This window comes from Trichosurus vulpecula, chromosome 1 (genome assembly GCF_011100635.1).
Source record: "Trichosurus vulpecula isolate mTriVul1 chromosome 1, mTriVul1.pri, whole genome shotgun sequence".
NCBI classification, from domain to species: Eukaryota; Metazoa; Chordata; class Mammalia; order Diprotodontia; family Phalangeridae; genus Trichosurus; species Trichosurus vulpecula.
Genome location: NC_050573.1, coordinates 497,749,621 through 497,771,089, shown reverse-complemented (window position 1 = coordinate 497,771,089; position 21,469 = coordinate 497,749,621). Strand labels below are relative to the sequence as shown.

Genomic DNA, 21,469 nt, shown 5'->3' with positions numbered 1-21,469 from the left:
CCTTCATAGCCTAGCCTTGCCCTATCTTTCCAATCCTCCTATACTTTATACCCTCCCATATACTCCTTGATCCAGTGACTTGAGTTCACCATTCCTAAAGCATGGTATACCATCTCCCAACTCCTGTTGTTTTCACTGACTATCTGCCTATGCCTGGCATGTTCTCATTCCTCATCTTTGTTTCCTGGTTCTCCTGGCTACCTTCAATTCCCAACTGAAATCCTACCTTCTACCGGAAACCTTTCCCACCCTCTCATAATTCTAATACTTTTCCTCTGTTGACTATTTCCAATTCATCCTATATATAGCTCTGAGTTCCTCCAGGTCAAGGACTATCTTTGCTTTTCCTTGTGTCTTCAGCTCATGACATAATGCGTGGTACATTGTAGATACCTAATAAATGTTTATTGACTGGCTACAGGAGAAAGTATTTCATTTAAATTTTTGTTGGACAAACATTAAATACAAATAAATGGCTTAGCAATAGCAATCCACAAGCTATTACTAAGCACCTACTGTGTACCAAACACTGTGTTCATGCTAGGGATACAAAGACAAAAATATTTCCAGTTTACATGGAGAGGAGTTATGTGCACACACACAATAAATGTAAGGTAAATTGAGGAGCAGGGGCATTTGTTAAAAAAAAAAAGTGGCATTTGGGGCAGGGTTTTGAAGAAAACAAGGAACCCTAAGGGGCAAAGGGGAGAGACATGGGGGATAGCCAGAGAAAAGACATGGGCACAAAGGAGGTGGAATGTCATGCCTTAGGAACAGCAGGAAGGATGGTTTGGCTGGCCCATAGCGTGGAGGAAAGGAAGGGTAATGTAGAATAAGGTTGGGAAGATAGGGTGGAGCCAAGTTGTAAAAGACTTAACAGAAGTCCTTATGTTTTGATTCTAGAGGCAGTAGGGAGCTATTGAGTTTATTGAGGAGTGACAAGATCAAATCCGTATTTTAGGTAAATTACTTTGAAAGCCTGTATGGAGTATGTTTGGTGTGGGAAGAGACTTAAGTCAGTCTCCAACTGGAAGAAGTGATAAAGACCCAAACTAGGAATAGAATAGAGATAGAGCTCAGACCCATGCTTTCTTTGGTTTAGGGAGCTCTCAGGTGAGGAAAATGCCCATGGAGATTAATATCTTCTCTGAAAGTGGCCTAAAGTACTAGAAAGTGGCCTAAAGAACCCATAAGCTAAGTGACTTCAATTAATCAACAAACATTTATTAAGCATTTACTGCTTATTAAGCACCAGAAATACAAAAAGAGACAAAAGACAGTCTGTCCCTTCCCTCAAAGATCGAACAATCTAATGGGGGAGACAGCATTCAAACAGATCCATACAAAGCAGGCTGTATACAGAATTAAATAGAAAAGAACCGAGAAGTCATTGAATTAAGAGGGACTGAGAAAGGCTTTCTGTAAAAAGATAGGATTTTAGTTGTAACTTAAAGGAAGCCAGGGAGAAGGAGGAGCCTTCCAGGCATGGAGGACAGCCTGAGACAATGCCAGGATTTTTGTCCTGGGTCATATAGTCACTTTATTTCAGAGGCTGAACTTGAACCCAGGTCTTCCTAGCTTTGGGGATGACTCTATAACCTGCTACTTATGGGAATGGGAAAATGACACAGTCCCTGCCTTCATGGAGTATACAATCTAATGGAGACCAGAAAAGATACATATATATACACACGTATACACATGTATACACATACATACAGATACATATATACACATATATGCATATATTACACAGGCATACATATGCACATACAAATATACACATACATAAACATATATGCATATATTACACAGGCATACATACATATACACATATACACAACCACACATATACACACATACACATACATGCATATACACATGCATATATATGTTCACACATATACACATATGTGTGTACATATGTGCATATACATTTGTACACATATATACATACATATATACATACATCAACAACAAAAAAAAGTTATAAAAATGAGATAAATGCAAAGGAAGAAACGATAGACTTAAAGGGAAAGAATTAAGTGAATGACCTCAGGCAAGTCACTTACACACTTTTTTTCCTTTCTATTTTTATTCCCACCACTTAAAAATTGAATAAGTGGTCCGGCATGTAAAATGTCATCTCACACAAAGTGCTGTCTATAAAATGAAAGGATTGAACTAGGTGAATGCTGAGATTCCTTCAAGCTCTAAATCTATGATCCTATGCGATAGAAGACATCTATCATCCTAAATGCTATGAGAAATCTGAGTATGGAAAGGGGACTCATCTCTGAGACCTCATGGAGGAATTGGTGGTGAATCTGGGCCTTGATAATCAGTGAGGTAACTTGTATACAGCTAGCCGCCAAAGGTTTACTTAGCAACATTCCTTACAACAACCCAGTGGGGGAAGATCTTTATTCTACTTTGGATTCAGTTTGTTCATTTAGGGGGAAAATGGGTAGGATGTAGTGATTTCACTGGATTCTGGGATCTCAGCAAATGGTAATCTATAGTCCTAGAAAGTTGCCTAGGGCACTGAGGTTGACTAACTTTCCCAGAATCACAAAGGCTGGGCTTGAACCCAGGTCTTCCTGACCTCCAAGCCCTCTCTATCCACTATGCTACACTGCCTGAAGTGAACCAAGCATTGGCTTCTTATCCCATTTTTACAGATGAGGAAACTGAGGCTCTATTCAAGGCCAGAACACCCATCTTAATCCCTCCATTTTCTAGTGTCTTCCCTTGAAATTATTTTGTATATAATTTCTTTTTAATGTTCTATTCATAAAATGTAAATTCCTTGAAAGTAGGGAACTATTTTGGTTTTGCCTGTAAATCTATCAATCAGCAAGCATTTATTTATTTATTCATTCATTCATTCATTTATTTATTTTTAACAAATTTATTTATTTTTAGTTTTCAACATTCACTTCCATAAGTTTTAAATCTTCTCCACCTCCCTCCCTTCCCCCCTCCCCAAGATGGTGTGCAGTCCTATATAGGCTCTACATATGCATTCTTATTAAATGTATTTTCACATTAGCCATTCAACAAGCATTTACTAAGGAACAGAAGCACTCTGCTGCACCTAGTCCCAGTGGCCGGGAAATGGTAGTCACTTAATGAAGGCTTCTTGAATGCATCGTAGGTCAATATTTGGGGTGGTACAAAACCAAGCACTAGGAAAAGTTCTGGTATCTCAGTCAGTCACAGTTGTATGTGGATACTACTAACTGTTTCTTAGCACTGCTCTTTCTAGTGAATTGACTCATTTGTGTCTGAGTCAGCCCTCTGGTTTCTTCTGGGCTCTGCCAATGGATTAGACTTGACATTTCTGATGCATTTATCCTTCTAGAATCCACTTCTAGGACCCATCATTCTGGTTTTAGAAGCCATTTGGCAAGGCCAAATGAGCCAGATTTTTATGGTTTGCTCTCAGGTGAGTATTCTCTCTCCTCTGCAATGAGGACCTACTATGTGTGAGGCAGGGTGGCTAGGTGGCACAGCGGATAGAGTACAAGGCCTGGATTCAGGAAAACTCATCTTGCTGAGTTCAAGTCTAGCCTCAGATACTTACTAGCTATGGGACCCTGGGCAAATCATTTAATCCTGTTTGCCTCAGTTTCCTTATCTGTAAAATGAGCTAGAGAAGGAAATGGCAAACCGCTCCAGTATCTTTTGCCAAAAATACCCCACACAGGGTCAGGAAGAGTTGGACAACTGAACAACAACAAAATGTGCAAGTCACTTCCCTTGGTGCTAGAGAGACAGAAGACTAAAACCTAGGTCTCCCTCCAGGCCACAGAGTCAGATATAAGCTCCTATCTCTCCCTCCACCATACTGGCACCAACGGATGCCACTCTTAGACCCACTTCTCTTCCTGTTTGAAACTTTGGGGTTTTTCTCTTGAGGTTTCCTGTTCCTAGGCACCCTTCACCTAGCTTACTGGTAGAACTTCAAAAACAGACAGGCTGTGGGACCAATCAACACTGGGTATGTTTCCCTGGTACTCTCTCTTACTCAATCTCCACTCCCTCCCCTAGCCTCTGGTCATGCTCTCTCTCCTGAGGAATGGTTTTCTGAATTTAGGTTTCATAATAATTAAAGATACATTGCACATGACACAATATAGTCTTCCTCGGAGGCACAAAAGTGTCCTGAAAAATGTTTTAGAAAACAATACTATGATGTAATGTTTATGCCAATAATAGACCATGACTATCCCTGTTCTTGAAGCCACAAAGAATACAAGATACATTAATGTAATTCAATTTTATGAAGATATATTTGATATCTTGTATGTGGTTTAAAAAAAACCTGTCCTAGGTGCTGATGATAGAAAAACACAAGGAAAATCATCCCTGACTAGGAAGAACTTATTTTCCTGGAGGGGGAGGAAGTATACATGAAGATAAGTAAATTTGAGTTAATATGTGTAGGAGGAAAGTACCAACAACTGAGGGGGAGGCAGAATGGTCTGAGGAAGGCTTCTCAAAAACAGTGGTACCTATGGAAATATGTTTTACCTGATTGCACATGTATAACTTAGATCAAATTGCCTCTCAGGGAAAACAAATACGGGAAGGAGGAAGAAAGAGAATTTAGAATTCAAAAAAATTGTTAAATGAATGTTAAAAGTTATCTTTACATGTAATTGGGAAAAACTAAAATATTATAAAACAAAAACAAAAGACAGTGGTACCTGAGCTGACCCTTGAAGGAAATTATTGATTTTAAGAGTTGCAAATGAGGAAAAAAATAAGTATATTTCAGACATAGGCAGCTAGATGAGATGGCTCAATGGATAGAGCCTTGGGCCTGTCTGAGTTCAAATCCAACCTCAGACCTGTACTAGTCACTGGACAAGTCACTTAACCTCTGTTTGCCTTAATCCACTGGAGAGGAAAATGGCAAACCACTCCAGTATCTTTGCCAAGAAAACCCCATAGACAGCATTGGAGTGCCATGGTCTACAGGGTCACAATGAGTTGGACGTGATCGTGCAACAACATTGCAAGCATAGATTCTGGCCTGAGAAAATGCAAGAAGACAAGAAACGAAATCTTGAGTTGATAGGACATCCAGTAGTCCACTTTGGTTGCAACATGCCATGCATGAATGAGGGGAAGAAGTATGAAATAAAGCTGGAAAAGTAAATTGATGCCAGATTTTATGGAGGGCTTAAATGAGAGGATGAAGAGTTTATTTTATCCTAGAGGCAATAGAGAGCTACTAAAGGTTCTTGAGCTGGACAATGACATGGGAGGGGTAGCCTAGAAGAAGGAAACCATTAGGGCTGGCACCCCGTTGGTTCAGGTTTGATATAGGGACAAATTCAGGTGCCAATAGGCCATTCAGCAGTTAACAAAAGGAGGTTTATATAGTCCTAACATAGAAAGGATATTCTGCAAGGTCACTCCAGCACTTAGCTGGGGTAGATGCTGTCTACTTTGTCTCCATAAGGAAGTACATCTGGTCAGCAGGGCAAGGTGTGGTGACTTGCATGACCTCAAGTCTGAAGGTCTTTGACCCTATATAAGTGGGCCTTCTTTATGTTCTTCAATGACCAGGCCTTGCCCCCTGGGCCAATCAAGTCTGAAGACAGTTTTGTTGTAGTTTGGGGGAAAACTAGCCTAACCCATGTTTCAGAGTGGGGAAAGAGGAACCCTGGTAGATCCATGGTGGCAAGACCTTAAGGACATTCTACAGTAGGGATATCAAACTCAAGAAGAAATTGGTCCATGCTGGGCTGCCTACTCACTTAGAAAACCACAAATTCACATTATCTATATAGTATTATATTTTTATTTATTTTGTTAAACATCTCCCAATTTCATTAGTCCCACAGGAGTTTTGCTGAGGACTTGCAGCAGCAAGTTTGTAACTCTCCTGATGAATGATGGTGATGAGAGAAGCAGCCAGAGCAGCACCTGGAACTTCAGTGGCACAGCTATGATGCTGATACCCCAGACCCAGACAATTCTTCATTACACACTAGGGTTATCGGTAAAGTGCTTAAGAGGTCATAAACCTCTTGCATGCAACCTGTCCTGGGATCTAAGATGATAGCAAGGCTATTCCTATACTACCACCCATCCTTAGAGCCCCATCAGGGGGATGATTCTAAATCTTTACCCCTCTTAGAGGCCTCAGTGGAGAGAGGATTGCTCTCTTCTTCCACAGGGGCCAAGTAACGACTGTCCCTCATCTTCATCCAGAAAACTTAGGATTGTCACCAAGTTGGCAAAAAGACATGTACATTCACAATCACTATAGCTCCTCTCCCATGTTATTAGAAAGCAGGGCACCTGAGAAAATGCCACCCCATGATCCCCCAAGCCCTCTATTGGGTATGAGTTGTCCAGTCCATCCTGAGGAAAAGGAGATTTGCCAACTGAAGGGAACTTGAGGTATTTTTCCCATGCTATGGAACCCCTTGAAGGAGCAGGGACCTTGAGGCCCAGGTGATTCCATGAAGGGAGCTAGATGGCACAGTGAATAAAGGAATGGACTTGGATCAGTAAGACTGAGTTCAAATTCCACCTCAGACACTATTTGGGTTACCCTGGCATAGTTTCCTCATCTCTGTGCCTCAATTTCCTCATCTGTAAAAATAAAGATCATTAATAGCAACTACCTCTCGGGGTTATTATCAGACTCAAATGAAATGATATTTGTAAAGCGCTTTGTGAGCCTGAAAGAACTCTATGAAGGTGACTATTATTGTTATAATCATCGAGTAGAACAAGGAAAGATCTGAGAAGGTCAACTGAACTGGGTCTAAAAGTGATCCATCCAAAAAATTGGAAATTGAGGGGATTCCCATCAACTGGGGAATGACTGGATAAGCTGTGGTATACGATTGTGATGGAATACTATTGTGCTATAAGAAATGATGAGCAAGCTGATTTCTGAAAAACCTGGAAAGACTTATATGAACTGATGTAGAGAGAAGTGAGCAGAACCAGGAGATCACTGTTCACCACAACAGCATTATGGTGATGATGATCAACTGGGAAAGACAATCAATACAATGATTTAAGACAATTCCAAAGGACTCATAATGAAAAATGCTATCCACCTCCAGATAGAGAATTAATGAACTTGGAGTGCAAATTGAAGTCTAATTTTTTCACTTCTTTATTTTTGTTGCTTTTTTGTGCAACATGGCTAATATGGAACTATGTTTAGCATGATTTCACATGTATAATTGCTGTCATAGTGCTTGCTTTCTCAATAGGTAGGCAAGGGTCTGGAGGGAGGAAGAGAATTTGGAACTTAAAAAATTGTTTTAAAGAATGCTAAAAATAAATACATTTTAAAAAATAAATAAAAGCAGTCCATCCTTATCAGGTAAGTCCTCTTGAAGCCTGGATCTAAGGAACTCACTGGACAGAGAGCCCATCCCATTCCTAGGATGGCATTGATTCATCAGAGACATGGCCTCTGAGAGGTTAGATGTAGTCATCTGTTGACTAGTAAGGGCAAATCACTTGGCCATTTTGCCAGCTGGGGACAGGTTGAGGGTCACTGGGGCTAGGGCGAAGGGAATAAGCACTTATATAGTGCTTCCTATCTGCCTACACCATGCTAAGTACTTTAGAAATATTATCTCATCTGATCCTCATAACAATCCTGCAAGATAGATGCTATTATTATACATGTTTTACAGTTGAGGAAACTGAGACAAATAGAAGTTAAATGACTTGCCCAGGGTCACAAAGCTAGTAAACGTCTGAGGTCCAATTTTAACTGAGATCTTCCTGACTTCAGGCCCAGCACTCCATCTACTGCACCATCTAGCTGGGTTAGGTGCTCTGACTGGCCCAAGAAGTGAAGCTGGACAGGAATAGCTGCCTCATCCTCATTAAGAGAAACTATTGGGTACCAATAGGGCAGCTGGGTGGCACAGTGGATAGAGTGCCAGGGCTAGAGTCAGAAAGACCTGAGTTCAAATCCAGCCTTAGATACTTACCAGCTATGTGACCCCAGGCAAATCACTTAACCCTCTTTGTCTCAGTTTCCTCATCTGTAAAATGAGCTGGAGAAGGAAATGACCACAACAATGATATCACTAAAATATGGTATTGCTGCCCCCTTCTCTGGTTGGTAATGGACCTGCTCTTCAGCCTCTGCTGTTCTTGTAACAGTTCCAACCTGGCTGTTTAATTCAACAGAGAGCATATGACACCTCTGATGGGTGCCCATACACCTGATGACTGTGTGCAGGAGAAGGCATCAGCAAAAATTCCTCCTTTGATCTTAACCCCCCAAAAGACAGCTGTCCAGTCCTGTTTTCTCCAAGGCCCAGACAAGGCCAGATTTATAGCCACCATTCAGGAATCAGTGTAGTTAAAGATGGTCTCTTTGCCCCAGCCCTCAATGCTTTCTGATATGCTGGCCCTAGAGCTCAGCCCACTGGGAGGAATTGTCAGAATCCCCATTCCTCTATTACCCAAATTACAGCTACTGAACACTAGCTGCTTTTCAAAAGTGGTACAGTGAGTGGCCACTTTAAAAAACTTCCAGCCACGCTTGAAAGAGGCAGTCTCCCTAAATGGAGTTCATCAGGACACCAAGGTAGGGAACATGGGTTTCAGAAACCTGAAGAATCCAATGAGTCTCTTAACTTCCTTCTTAGATCGTTGGAATCAAGTGCCAGTAGCTTATCGCCAAATGAGCCTGGCATCCTCTGAGTTTCCCCAACCCACGACATTTCCCCAAATTTGACTGGGCAGACTCTTTCACCTCTTTGATATCCAGCACTTATCAGAGTGCCTATCACACAGTAGGTGCTTCTTCAGTCATGTCCAACTTTTCATGACCCCATTTGGGGTTTTCTTGGTAAAGATCCTGGAGTGTTTTTCCATTTCCTTTTCCATCTCATTTTACAGATGAGAAAACTGAGGCAAAGAGGGTTAAATGACTTGCCCAGAGTCACAAACAGCTTGTAAGTATCTAAGGCCGGATTGGAACTAATGAAGATAGTCTTCCTGATTCGGAGGCCCAGAACTCTATCCACTTTGCCTCCTAGCTGCCCTTACATAAATATATTCCTTCTATTTAGAGTTTGATTTTCCTTTAAGTGATTCCTCTTACATATAATGTCTTTGGAAAAACATCCGCTTGATGTGTTTGCCAATAAATGCAAAAAAAAAAAAGGCTATATACATTTGAAGATCTATTCAAAGAGATAGCTTCTCTGTCCTACCAAGGGCGTTTTTCTAAGATCATTTTCTAAACAAACAAGCATTTATTAAGTATCCATTACGTGCTAGAAGTACATCCTCAAAGAATTTTCAATGGGGGTGTGGGGTGGGAATGCAGCGCGTTCACAGATAATCAACAAATACAGGATATGTGCAAAAAAGCAAAAAATGATTAGGGAAAGTGGACAAATCAGAAAAAGAGGTAGCACTTGAACTGAGTTTTGAAGAAAGCCAGGGGTTCAAAGAGATAGAGGTGAAGAAGGGCAGCATTCCTTCCAGGCATGGGGAAACTGTCTGGACAAAAACATGGCAGCTGGAAATTCTTATTCAGGGAATAGCAACTAGTCAGCATTGACTGGAATATAGAATGCTGGAGAGAGAGTGACAGAAAATCACCCTGGAAACACTAGCTAATGGAGACAGGTTACTGAAGGGCTTTAAATATCAAGCAGAGCAATTTGTATGTTATCCAAAAGGCAATAGGGACTCACTGAAGTTTCTCGTGCAAGGAAACAAAGTTTCAAGTATGTGCTTTAGAAATATCAACTTGGCCACTGTGTGGAAGATGAATTGGATTCAAAGAGACTGATTAGGATTGCTTTTATAACATAACTCTGTGCTACATGTGTATCTTACACTTCCTAATAATTTTATTTTTGATTTTTAAAAAAATCCAATGATTTCCAAGCCATTTAGGAAAAAGAAGTTGGAGTAGCTGGAGTAGCTGCATACGTCTCACAGGAGGCTTGCTATGAATAGGCTTTTGTGAAAGTCCTTTTTTCTTGTCTTTCTCCAGCTTGATAAATACTCTCCTGTTAGGTCATCTAGGTTTATCAGATAAGCAATTCGTGTCTGTCTGAAAAAAAAAATCACATTTAAATAATATTTGGCACGAGCTGGTGAAATAAGATCTGATTGTGTTGTCCTGTCTGGATTTTTTTCTGGTGCCTGCTTTCTATGCGGGTCTGTCACTGAGTCTGAGGCATTTGCTCCAAAGTAGAAGTGATTTGAGATGAGAAAGGCTAGCTAAAGATCAAGGACTCTGAAATTTTCCCGCATGCCTAAAATGTCTGTTTCAGGCCTATGTCAGCCTTTGCTAAAAACCTGAGTGCTGGCGACCATAGCTATTTGGCATCTTATCTTCCAGAATGGAAACCTCAAGGAATGAGGGAGCTAGGGATGGAGAGAGATAGAAGGAAAATGCCTGAGACATTCCAATGCTATTAGGAGATAGATCATTAATGTTCCCCATTTTTCCTCCTTACTACTCTGCCCTCCACCTAAATTGAAGTCCTCTAATGTTCCGAGTTTTTCCGCCTCCAAGTCTTTTTACTAATGGAATCTGTCCTCTCCCTCACTTTCACTTGCTCAAACCATGACCATTCTGGGCAGCTTAATTGCCAAGTATTCCTTGTTTGGTTGGGTTTTTTTTAGTTATTCATTAGTTTATGCCAAGTATTCTTTTATCCACTCTCACCCTCTCTCCTCCAAAATAAATCACAGCACCTTATTTGTGCTTCTAACCCCATATGGTAGGGGTTTGATCCCTTTGCTGGGCACGTCAGAGTTCTTTGGGACAAATGGCTTAGATTAGAAGACCCTTGAGAGCCCTTGGAACTCCGAAATTCTCTGGGAAAAATCAAAATGCTAACAATAGTGTCCAAGGAACTTTGGCGCTATTGTTTATGTCTAATAACTAACATTTATATAGAACTTTGAAGTTTATAAAGTACTTTCACAGAGGTCACCAGTGACCTCACAATTGCCAGATCCAAAGATCTCATTCTCCTCGATCTCTATGCTCAGTATAGAATAGTGGGTTCAGAATCAGGAAGACTCAAATTCAAATCTAATCTCAGACATTTACTAGCTGTGTGACCCTGGGCAAATCATTTAACCTCTGCTTGCCTCAGATTCCTCAACTGTAAGACAGGGATTATAACAGCACCTACCTCTCAGGTTTGTTGTGAGGACCAAACGAGATAACCTTTATAAAGCGCTTGGCACAGTGTCTGACACTTAGTAGATACAATATAAGTGTTTATTCCTTCCCCCCCCCCACCCCCCTTACCTTCTTCACTCCTGAAGATTGAAAAATCTCTCCTCCACTATGCCCGAACTTTGATCCAGCAATATCACTACTAGGTCTGTATCCCAAAGAGATCATAAAAAAGAGGAAAGGGTCAACATGTACAAAAACACTTGTTAGCAACTCTTTTTCTGGTGGCAAAGAATTGGAAATTGAGGAGGTGCCCATCAATTGGGGAATGGCAGAGCAAGTCGTGGTATATGAATGTAGTGGAATACTATTGTGTTATTAAAAAAATGATGAGCAGGCAGGATTTCAGAAAAACCTGGAAAGACTTACATGAACTGATGCAAATTGATATGAGCAGAACCTGGAGAACATTGTACACAGTAACAGCAACATTGTCCGATGATCAATTATGATTGACTTAGCTCTTCTCCACAATACAATGATCCAAGACATTTCTAAAAGACTCATGATGGAAAATGCTATCCACATCCAAAGAAAGAACTGATGGAGTCTGAATGCAGATCTAAATGTACTGTTTTCACTTTCTTTATTATTTTGTGGTTTTCTTCATTTGCAAACTGTAATTGTTTTACAAACTGCTTCTTATTTTACAACATGACTAATATGGAAATAGGTTTTACATGATTGCTCATATATAACATATATCAGATTGCTTACCGTCTTAGGGAGGGGAGAGGAAAAGAAGGAAGGGAGAAAATTTTAGAACTCAAAATTTTATTAAAAAGTAATGTTAAAAATTGTCTTTCCTTTCTAGCCCAGGCTCCATCTAGAGCAGCACCTGCTGATGTTGATACCCAAAAAGAACCGAATTGCCATCTCTGAGCTCCTTTTTAAGGAGGGAGTAATGGTAGCCAAGAAGGATGTTCACATGCCAAAGCACCTTGAGCTGGCAGACAAGAATGTGCCCAATCTCCACGTGTAATATCAATTAAGTTGGGACTTTTTTTTTTACTGTTTTAGAATGATAAATTAATTAAATGTCTTTGACTGAGCCTTACTAGGTACAAAGCCCCAGGCCCAAACCCCTATTTGCTAGGTGCTAAGCCTATGTGGGTATGAAGCCATCAGGGTCCTAAGGGGAGTTGCTAAGACCAGAGCCAATAGTAGGAGCCTAAGTTCTGGTTGCTCAGATGACTGATGATGGCTAATGAATGTATAAAAAGAGAGAACAGAGCTATTTGCTGGGGCGTCTGAACCACAGGAGGAGTGGCTGGTGACTCTGGGCCAACTGTTATTGTGAGCTCCCAGGCTCCTGAACTCAGATGTTGGTTTCTTGGTAACTATGAATTGTATTTGGTCTGTTTATAATGTATGTTTGTAATTTGTTTGTATTTCCTCTGAAATTCAGGGTGCTGGCTTTTTCCCCTGAACTAAGTGAATGATATTTCTATGTTGGATTGAAATAAGATTGTTAACCCCCTAATGCTACTTTCCTTAGTAAAGCAGATCAAAAGAACATGTGCTGGCAGCATCTTTGTTGTTGGGCTTGTGTTGGTCTTTCACCACCCCACCCCCCAACAGCTGCTAGCTGAATTGTTGCTACAACATGTCATGAAGGCCATGCAATCTCTGAAGTGTCATGGCTATGTTAAGGAGCAGTTTGCATGGAGGAATTTCTACTGGTACCTCACCAACGAGGGCATTCAGTACCTCCGGGATTACCTTCACCTGCCACCTGAGATTGTGCCTGCCACACTCTGCAGAAGTTATCCTGAGACAGGAAGGCCAAGGCCCAAAGGTCTGGAGGGCAAGAGACCTGCTGGACTTACTCAGGGTGAAGCTGACAGAGACACATACAGAAGAAGTGCTGCTCTCCCTGGTGTTGACAAGAAGGCTGAGGCTGGGGCTGGGTCAGCAACAGAATTCCAATTTAGATTTGGTCATGGATATGGTCAACCTCCTCAATAAAAACTGTAGAGATATGTTTCATATTGAATAAAATTTGGGGAAAAAATGTCTTTACATGTAATTGGAAAAAATGAAATACTACTAAGAAGAAAAAAAAAGAAAAATCTCTCCTCCCTTGACTGCTGTGATGAAACATGATCCTGGCTCTCTTCCTACCTCTTTGAGCACTCTCCTGGCACCTTTGTTCACTTCTTATGCCTTCTGATTTTCCCCTCATTGATCTCATTCATGTATTTTAAAAATTAATTTATTTCAAACTTAAATATTAAAACTTAAATAGACAATAAGAAAAGAAAAAGAAACATTATAAACTTAAATATTAAAACTTAAATACAAAATAAGAAAAGAAAAAAAGCATTGCCATATGCACAGCAGAATGTAAGAGAGGATTCAAAACACGCAGCAATAAATTTCCATTTCAAGAAAGCCTATATAATAAATAGCACCATTGTGTTCAGAGTTGTCCATCTTTGCTTCTTTGTAAGTTTTTTTTTCTCAGCTGTGCACTTTCTACTTTGTTCTTTTTTCCCCCTTCATCTCCCCAATTCCCCAAGAAGGCTACAATTAAATGGATATATATGTGTATGTGTGTGTGTACACACATAAACACACAAAGATATACATACATATACTTAGATATCTATAATCATACTCATATATAGACATATATTCACATGCATCTATGTAAAACTGTACTATCCTTCTTTGTCTTTTGTTTCTCTGAGGATGAATAACCTCTGTCTTCATAAGTCCTAGTCTTCCCATATTTTTCTCCATCCACCAACTCATCACTTCCTACACCATAACAATATTCTAACCTTATACTGTCTAGTTACTTTAAATAGTCTAAGACAATATTGATTAATATGGCTGACATATAGCATCATTTCCTTTTTTCTCTTTTTAGTATATCTATTTGAGCTTTAACTTTGTCTGAGATCATCATTACTACCCTTGCTTTTTTCCTAATAAATTCTACTCCTGATCTTTATTTTATGTTTGTGTGTATCTCTTACTTCTTATCCCTCCTGACTCTTCTACTTTACTTCTACCTGCTACCTTGCCTTCCTCTTACTTAACCTACTCTTCTTCCAAAGATCCCTCCCTTATCCTCCCATTCTCGTTAATCTAAACACCCTTCTATACCCCTCCTTATCCTATTCCCTCACCCTGCTTATAAATTTAGAAGACTTGTATTCCTTCTAAATGTATATACTGTTTCCAATCTAAAAACCCCTCCCTCATTTTCTCCTCTCTCCCTGCTTAGCTTTTTATTTCTTTCTGAATTTAGAAGACTTTTATACCCTCTAAATATATAGATATTATTCCCTCTTTAACCCATTCCTGATGAGAACAGGGTTGCAGAACCACCAGCCCTCCTCCCCCATCTAATTTCTTTATGTCAATTCTTCCTCTCACACCCCATTGTATAGGATAATTACTCTTTTTACCTTTTCCTAAACAGTTTTACCTTTTAGAATCATGTCATACTCAGGTCTACCTCAATCTTTCTTTCAAACTACGCAATTACTAATAACAATCTTAGATACATGTTTTACATTTTCTCATATAAAAAGTAAACAGTCTGTCCTTACTGAGTCCCTCATAATCAGTCTTTGATGTGTACCTTTTATTTCTCTTGAATCTTGTATGTCAAATTTTCTATTAAGTTTAGGTTGTTGTTTTTTTAAATAAAATCTGAAAATCTGGCAATTCATTGAATATCTTTTTTTTTCCATTCAGGATTATGCTTAACTTTGCTGGGTATGATATTTTTGGGCTGCAATGCTGGTTCTTTTGCTCTTTGATATATAGTGTTCCAAGACTTGCAGTCTTTTAATGTTGCTGCTGTTAGGTCTTGCGTGATTCTAATTGTGGCTCCACCATATTTGATTTTTTATTTCTTATTGCTCCTAATATTTTCTCCTTCAGCTGTGGATTTTGGAATTTGACTGATATTCCTGTAGGTTTTCCTCATAGGATCTCTTTCAGGTGGTGATCACTGGATTTTGTTTTTCTATTTCTACTTTCTCCTCTTGTCCTAATGCTTCAGGGCAATTTTCTTTCATGTTTGTTTCAAGAATGACTTCTGTGCAGATGGTTTGCAAGTCCATATCATTAAACCTGACCCACATTCCTAACTCCTTCCTAGAAATCCCACCTCCTAGATATCTCCCTACAGCCTTATCTAAGAAGCTTATAAGCCCTCTAAGACATTATCTTACCAACATATCTAAAAGAAAACTAAATAATCTTTTCTCCTAACAGTCACTTCCATCTGACTCACCTTGAGCTCATCTCTCTCCTTCATACCCTATATCCAATTAGTCACTGATTCCTGCCAGTTCTCTTTCACAATATGTTTCACATTCATTCCTTTGTTTTTCCCCCCTACTGTTACCACACTAGTTCAGGTCAATGCCTAGACATTTTGCCTAGACATGCCTAGACAATTATAGGTGGAGGATGAGCAGGCTTTTAAATGGCTATATATTCTTACTATAAAACTGTCCTTGGATAATTGTACTCCAGAAATCACTATAGCATACTACAGTGGGGTTAAAACTAAACAGAAAATTGTAAAGAATCAATTTCCAGTTAATATGGCAACATGGAAAATCAGAAAAGCACGTTTCTCCCTCATAACTATGGAAAGGTACCCAGGGTTATGAGGTTTATTAATGGGATTCTCAAGTCAGATCCTAACCCTATCAGAATTGAAGCAGAATAAGCCACCATGGATTACTATGCAATGAGATGGGGAATGGCTGTGAGCTCTTCAGAGCAGTGGGAACAATAGGGAACAGGGTCAACTCAGTACTTGTGCACCAGTGTCAGGAGTCATCACTAGAGGCCTGTGGCCAGTGTTATCTTCAGCATTCCACTGGGGCCAGTCAGGACCAAAGGGATGATTCAAGAAGAGCCAAGGCTGAAACCCACATTGAACCACTAGGAGACTGGAACAGAAACCAAGGATTAAGGCAAAAGGTGGGTCTATTATCAGTCACCCTATCTGTATCAGCTAGAGCAGAGGCATCTAGACTGCAGAAGATACAGGATTAAATAAGGCCCAGGCAACCTATCCAAGAGGACCAGAAGGGATTGGCCTAAACATGAAATCTCAAAGCAAGAACTGAGGCAGAAAATATAAGTAAACAGAAGAAAATGCCAAATACAATGAAGAAATACTATGGGTTGAGAGAAACCCAAGTGGTTAACCCAGAAGAGAGTAAACTTAAAACAACTATGAGCAGGGCCTTATTTTTTTTAAGTGAAAAAAAAATACTTGGCAACAAGGCCTACAAGCATAGCTGAAGAAGTGAAGTAAGAGGAAGAAATGAAATTAGACATTAAATGGAGGGAAAAAAATTGAAAGGGAAATAAGTAGTTTAGTATAAAAAGGAGAAAACCTAACCTAAGTAGCAAACTCCTAAAAACAGAATGGAGCAAACAGATCTCAGTGATTTCTTGAGACAACAAGATATGTTAGAACAAAGCCAAAGACTGAAAGAATAGAAGAAAATATAAAGTATCTAATATAAAAAAACCTTGATATTGAAAAAAAGATCAAAGAGAGATAATTTAGATTTCCTGAAAAACATAATCAGATTGAAAACCACCATATTTTTTTCATTGTTTGGCATTTTCTTATGTTTACTCATAATTTTAGCTTCAGTTTCTGGATTGAGACTTTTTGCTTGGGTCAGACTCTTCTCCCCCTTGTTTTCTTGAATGGGATAGGCAAACATTAGCTTGGTCCTGGAAATAGTGGATAAGAATAGGCCCCACCCACTTCAGGAATTTCTCAGTTTGGACTCAGTCTTCTGGTGGATCAACTTGGGTTTTGGCCTCAGCCCCTTCTCAGTCCCCTTCTCCTTGCTTAGTCTTGAGCTCAGAAAAGGCTATACCCCTTGCTGTGACCCTCACAAGCATCAACTAGTTGTTGTCAGTTGTGCTGGTAGCAAGCTCTTATAAGACCCAGATACTTTTGCTTTCCAGGTGCTGGTCTGTCACTGACTCCTGCTCAGACTGCTGATCATACCAGTGCCCCTGTGCTTCCAAGGTACTGGTATGTCCCTGTTTCCTGTTCTGAACAGGGATAAATGGGTCCGAGCTGCTTTCTGCTCCAGCTCTGTCTCTTGCTGTAGGCCCAAGCTGTTTGTATGCTATGTCTTCTACCTCTTCTGGTTCATCTCTGCTCAGAACCCCCATAGATTTTCTAGCAGGTTTCTTGTAGAGTCCTGAGTTGGATGGAGGAGTTTATAGCCATTTTTCTTTATTTTTCTTATGAATGTTCCTTGTGATGCAATTTTAGAGCTTTCTGGGATATTTGTAGAGGATCTGTATTTCTCAAGGTCCTAACATATCACCATCTTAGGTCAGAATGGACATTACATTTCCAGAAATCATAAGATAACTGGTCCAGGGGAGCAGAGCCAAGATGGCAGCGTGAAATCAGGGACTTGCTTAAGCTCTTCCCTAGGTCCCTCCAAACACCTGTAAAAAATGGCTCTGAACAAATTCTAGAGCTGCAGAACCCACAAAATAGCAGAGTGAAGCAGGGCTCCAGCCCAGGAGAGCCTGGATGGTTGCTGGGAAGGGTCTATCACACGGAGTTGGGAGCAGAGCGAAGCACAGCCCAGAGTGGGCTGCGCCAGGACCAACCAGACCAGGAGCCAGGTGGAACAGGCAGTAGGGCCCTGAATCTGTGAGCTGTGGCAGTTACCAGACTCATCCCACAAATGCCAAAGACAACAGAGAAGGTTAGTGGAAAAAATTGCTGGATCAGAGTGAATGGAGTTGGCAGTTGGCCCCAGCCCCAGGGATGGCAGAAGTGGTGCAGCCCTGGGGCTGCTTCCAGAGCTTCAGCTGAGGTTGCTTCTGGCCCCAGGCCCACCCAATGGGAGGAATTAAGCGGTGGATCAGAGGGGGAGTGCAGAGCCTACTTGGAACTGGGTTGTGGTCCTGGTTGGCAGTTCTTGGGGGAGGAGGAGCTCTGGTGTGGCAGAGCTTGTTGTGTAGAAGTAGCTCTGAAAACAACAGCACAACCCCTCAATCTTGGAACAAAGTACTCTCTATTCTACAAGCAGTCATACCCTGACAGAAAGCTCAAGGGTCAAGTAGTTGGCTGGCAACATGGCCAGGTAGTGAAAATGAACTCAGACTCAAACTCAAACTCTAGATTCCTTTTTTGGTGGCAAAGAAGATCAAAACATACAGCCAGAAGAAGTCAAAAAAGTCAAAGAGCCTACATCAAAAGCCTCCAAGAAAAATATGAATTGGTCTCAGGCCATGGAAGAGCTCTAAAAGGATTTGGAAAAGCAAGTAAGAGAAGTAGAGAAAAATTGGGAAAAGAAATGAGAGTGATGCAAGAAAATCATTAAAAACAAGTCAATGACTTGCTAAAGGAGACCCCAAAAATGCTTAAGAAAATAACACCTTAAAAAATAGACTAACTCAAATGGTAAAAGAGCTCCAAAAAGCCAATGAGGAGAAGAATGCCTTGACAGGCAGAACTAGCCAAAAGGAGAAGGAGGTCCAAAAGACCACTGAAGAAAATACTACCTTAAAAATTAGATTGGAGCAAGTGGAAGCTAGTGACTTGATGAGAAATCAAAATATTATAAAACAGAACCAAAGGAATGAAAAAATGGAAGACAATGTGAAATATCTCATTGGAAAAACCACTGACCCAGGAGAGGAAATTTAAAAATTATTGGACTACCAGAAAGCCATGATCAAAAAAAGAGCCTTGACATCATCTTTCAAGAAATTATTGGTGGAGCCAAGATGGTGCTGTGAAAGGAAGGAACTACCAGAGCTCTCTCACAAATTCTGTTAGACACATCTAAAAAAATGAAACTGAGCAGATTTGAGAGAATTAGAAACCACTAGAAGACGGAGAGGGGTAGGAGTGCCAGGCATGTGGATTGGCACCAGACCAAACCAACAGGGAACAGCAGAGGAATCCAGCCAGCATGCTGGTCTGGAAGGTTGCTGGGTGAGTGAAATGCCAGAGCAAGAACAGGCCCAGGGCAGAAGTACTGGATACGGTCACGATCGAGCCCCAGGCCTCTCAGCCCAGGACAGGAGTTGGTCAGAGTGCAGAGCCTGCAGCTGTGAGAGCAGCTAGCCCAGAGGCCTCCAACCCACAGTCTAAAGGTTTTAAACTCACTTTCCTGAACTTCCAGGGGCCATGATGGCCAGGTAAAGCAGCTCATATCCCTCCCTTGAGTAAGCCCAGAGAATAAAACCTCAGGAGAAACAGAGGAGCCGGAAGGGGGGGGCTTCAATAGCAAGAGAAGTGGGGGAGAGGGCCCTTCCTGTGGTGGCGGAAGGAGACTAGGGCAGGAAGAGAGGTGTCCCAGCAGCCCTCACCTCAGCAGAACAAAGAGGGTAACTGAGCCCCAGGGGGTGGAGCTAACAAACGTCAATGCCAGGACCCCAGACTTGGCTTTGCACAGCCAGGGGAAGTGGCAGACACCAGCACAGACAAGAGCTGAGACCACCCCTGCTATAGAGCAGTCCTGGGGAAGAGGAGACTCCCAGCAGGCAAACCACTCCTCCCCCATACCTCATGAAACAAGAGGCCATAGCACATAAAGCTAGATCCCAACACAAGAAACTTGGGACAGAGCCCCCTGAGCCTCAGAAGCAGAGATCCATTTTAGAACCCAGGAGGGAAAAGAAAAAAAAACACCATGACAAAGAATTGCAAGAAGCTTTCAAAGACAGTTGATTGATATTATGGAGACAGAAGAGGACTGCATGGACACTACACTCACATTCGAAACCTCAAAAGGGAAAGTGAACTGTTCTCCAGACCAAAAAGCATTCCTGGAAGAACTCAAGGAGGACTTTAAAAACCAAATTAAGGAGGTAAAAGAAAAAATGGGAAAAAAATTTCAATGAGGAAAACAAATCTTTCAGTATTTCACAAAAACTGCTGGGAAAATTGGAAAATGGTGGGGCAGAAACTTGACATAGACCAATATCTTACACCATATACCAAAATAAAGTCAAAATGGATTCATGATTTAGGAATAAAGGCTGATACTATAAGCAATTTGGGAAAGCAAGGAATAGTTTACTTATCAGATTTATGGAAAAGCAAAGAATTTATGACACAACAAGAGATAGAGAGCATTACAAAATGCAAAATGGATAATTTTGATTATGTTAAATTGAAATGTTTTTGTATAAAAAAAGCCAATGCAACAAAGATTAGGAGGGAAGCAGAAAATTGGGAGAAAATCTTTACAAGTGTCTCTGATAAAGGCCTCATCTCTAAAATATACAGGGAACTGAGCCAGATATGTAGGCATACAAGTCATTCGCCAATTGAGAAATGGTCAAAGGATATGAACAGGCAGTTTTCAGAGGAAGAAATTAAAGATATCTATAGGCATATGAAAAAATGCTCTAAATCACTACTGATTAGAGAAATGCAAATCAAAACAACTCTTAGGTACCACATCTCTCCTGTCAGATTGGATAAAATGACAAAACAGGAAAATGATAAATGCTGGAGGGGATGTGAGAAAATTGGAACATTGTTACATTGCTGGTGGAGCTGTGGATGGATCCAGCCATTCTGGAGAGCAATTTGGAACTATGCCCAAAGGGCTATAAAAATGTTCATACCCTTTGATCCAGCAATACCACTTCTAGGGCTATATCCCAAAGAGATCACACAAGTGGGAAAAGGACCCATATGTACAAAAATATTTATAGCGGCTCTTTTTGTGGTAGCAAAGAATTGGAAATCAAGGGGATGTCCATCAATTGGGGAATGGCTGAACAAGTTGTGGTATATGAATGTAGTGAAATACTTTTGTGCTATAAGAAATGGGGAAGATACGGACTTCATAATAACCTGGAAAACCTACATAATATCATGCTGAGTGAGTGGAGCAGAACCAGGAAAACATTATACACAACCACAGATATATGGATTCTGTGATGACTAACCCTGATAGACTTTGCTCTTCTCACCAATACAGGGTGCAAAGACATTCCAAAGGACTCATGATGGAGAGAGCTATCTATATCCAGAGAATGAACTATGGAGTCTGAATGCAGTTTGAAGCACAATGTATGCTCTCCTTTCCCTTTGTTTTTTTTCTCCTTTGTTTTTGTTTTTGGTTTGGTTTGGTTTGGTTTTTTTGGTTTTGTTTCTTCTTTCTCATGATTCATTCCATTGGTCATAAATCTTCTTTACAACTTGACTATTGTGTAAATAAGTTCAATGTGAAGTTATATGTACAAGATATATCAGATTCC

General features: G+C 40.5%; 1 protein-coding gene across 1 annotated transcript; it reads left to right on the top strand.

Annotated features, from left to right (window-relative positions):
* Positions 1 to 12,062: 12,062 nt before the first annotated feature.
* LOC118843861 (40S ribosomal protein S10-like) lies at positions 12,063 to 13,186 on the top strand. The gene is made up of 2 exons (XM_036751651.1): positions 12,063 to 12,194; positions 12,800 to 13,186. Exons 1-2 carry the CDS (start codon positions 12,063 to 12,065, stop codon positions 13,184 to 13,186), a joined length of 519 nt encoding a protein of 172 aa, XP_036607546.1.
* Positions 13,187 to 21,469: the final 8,283 nt, after the last annotated feature.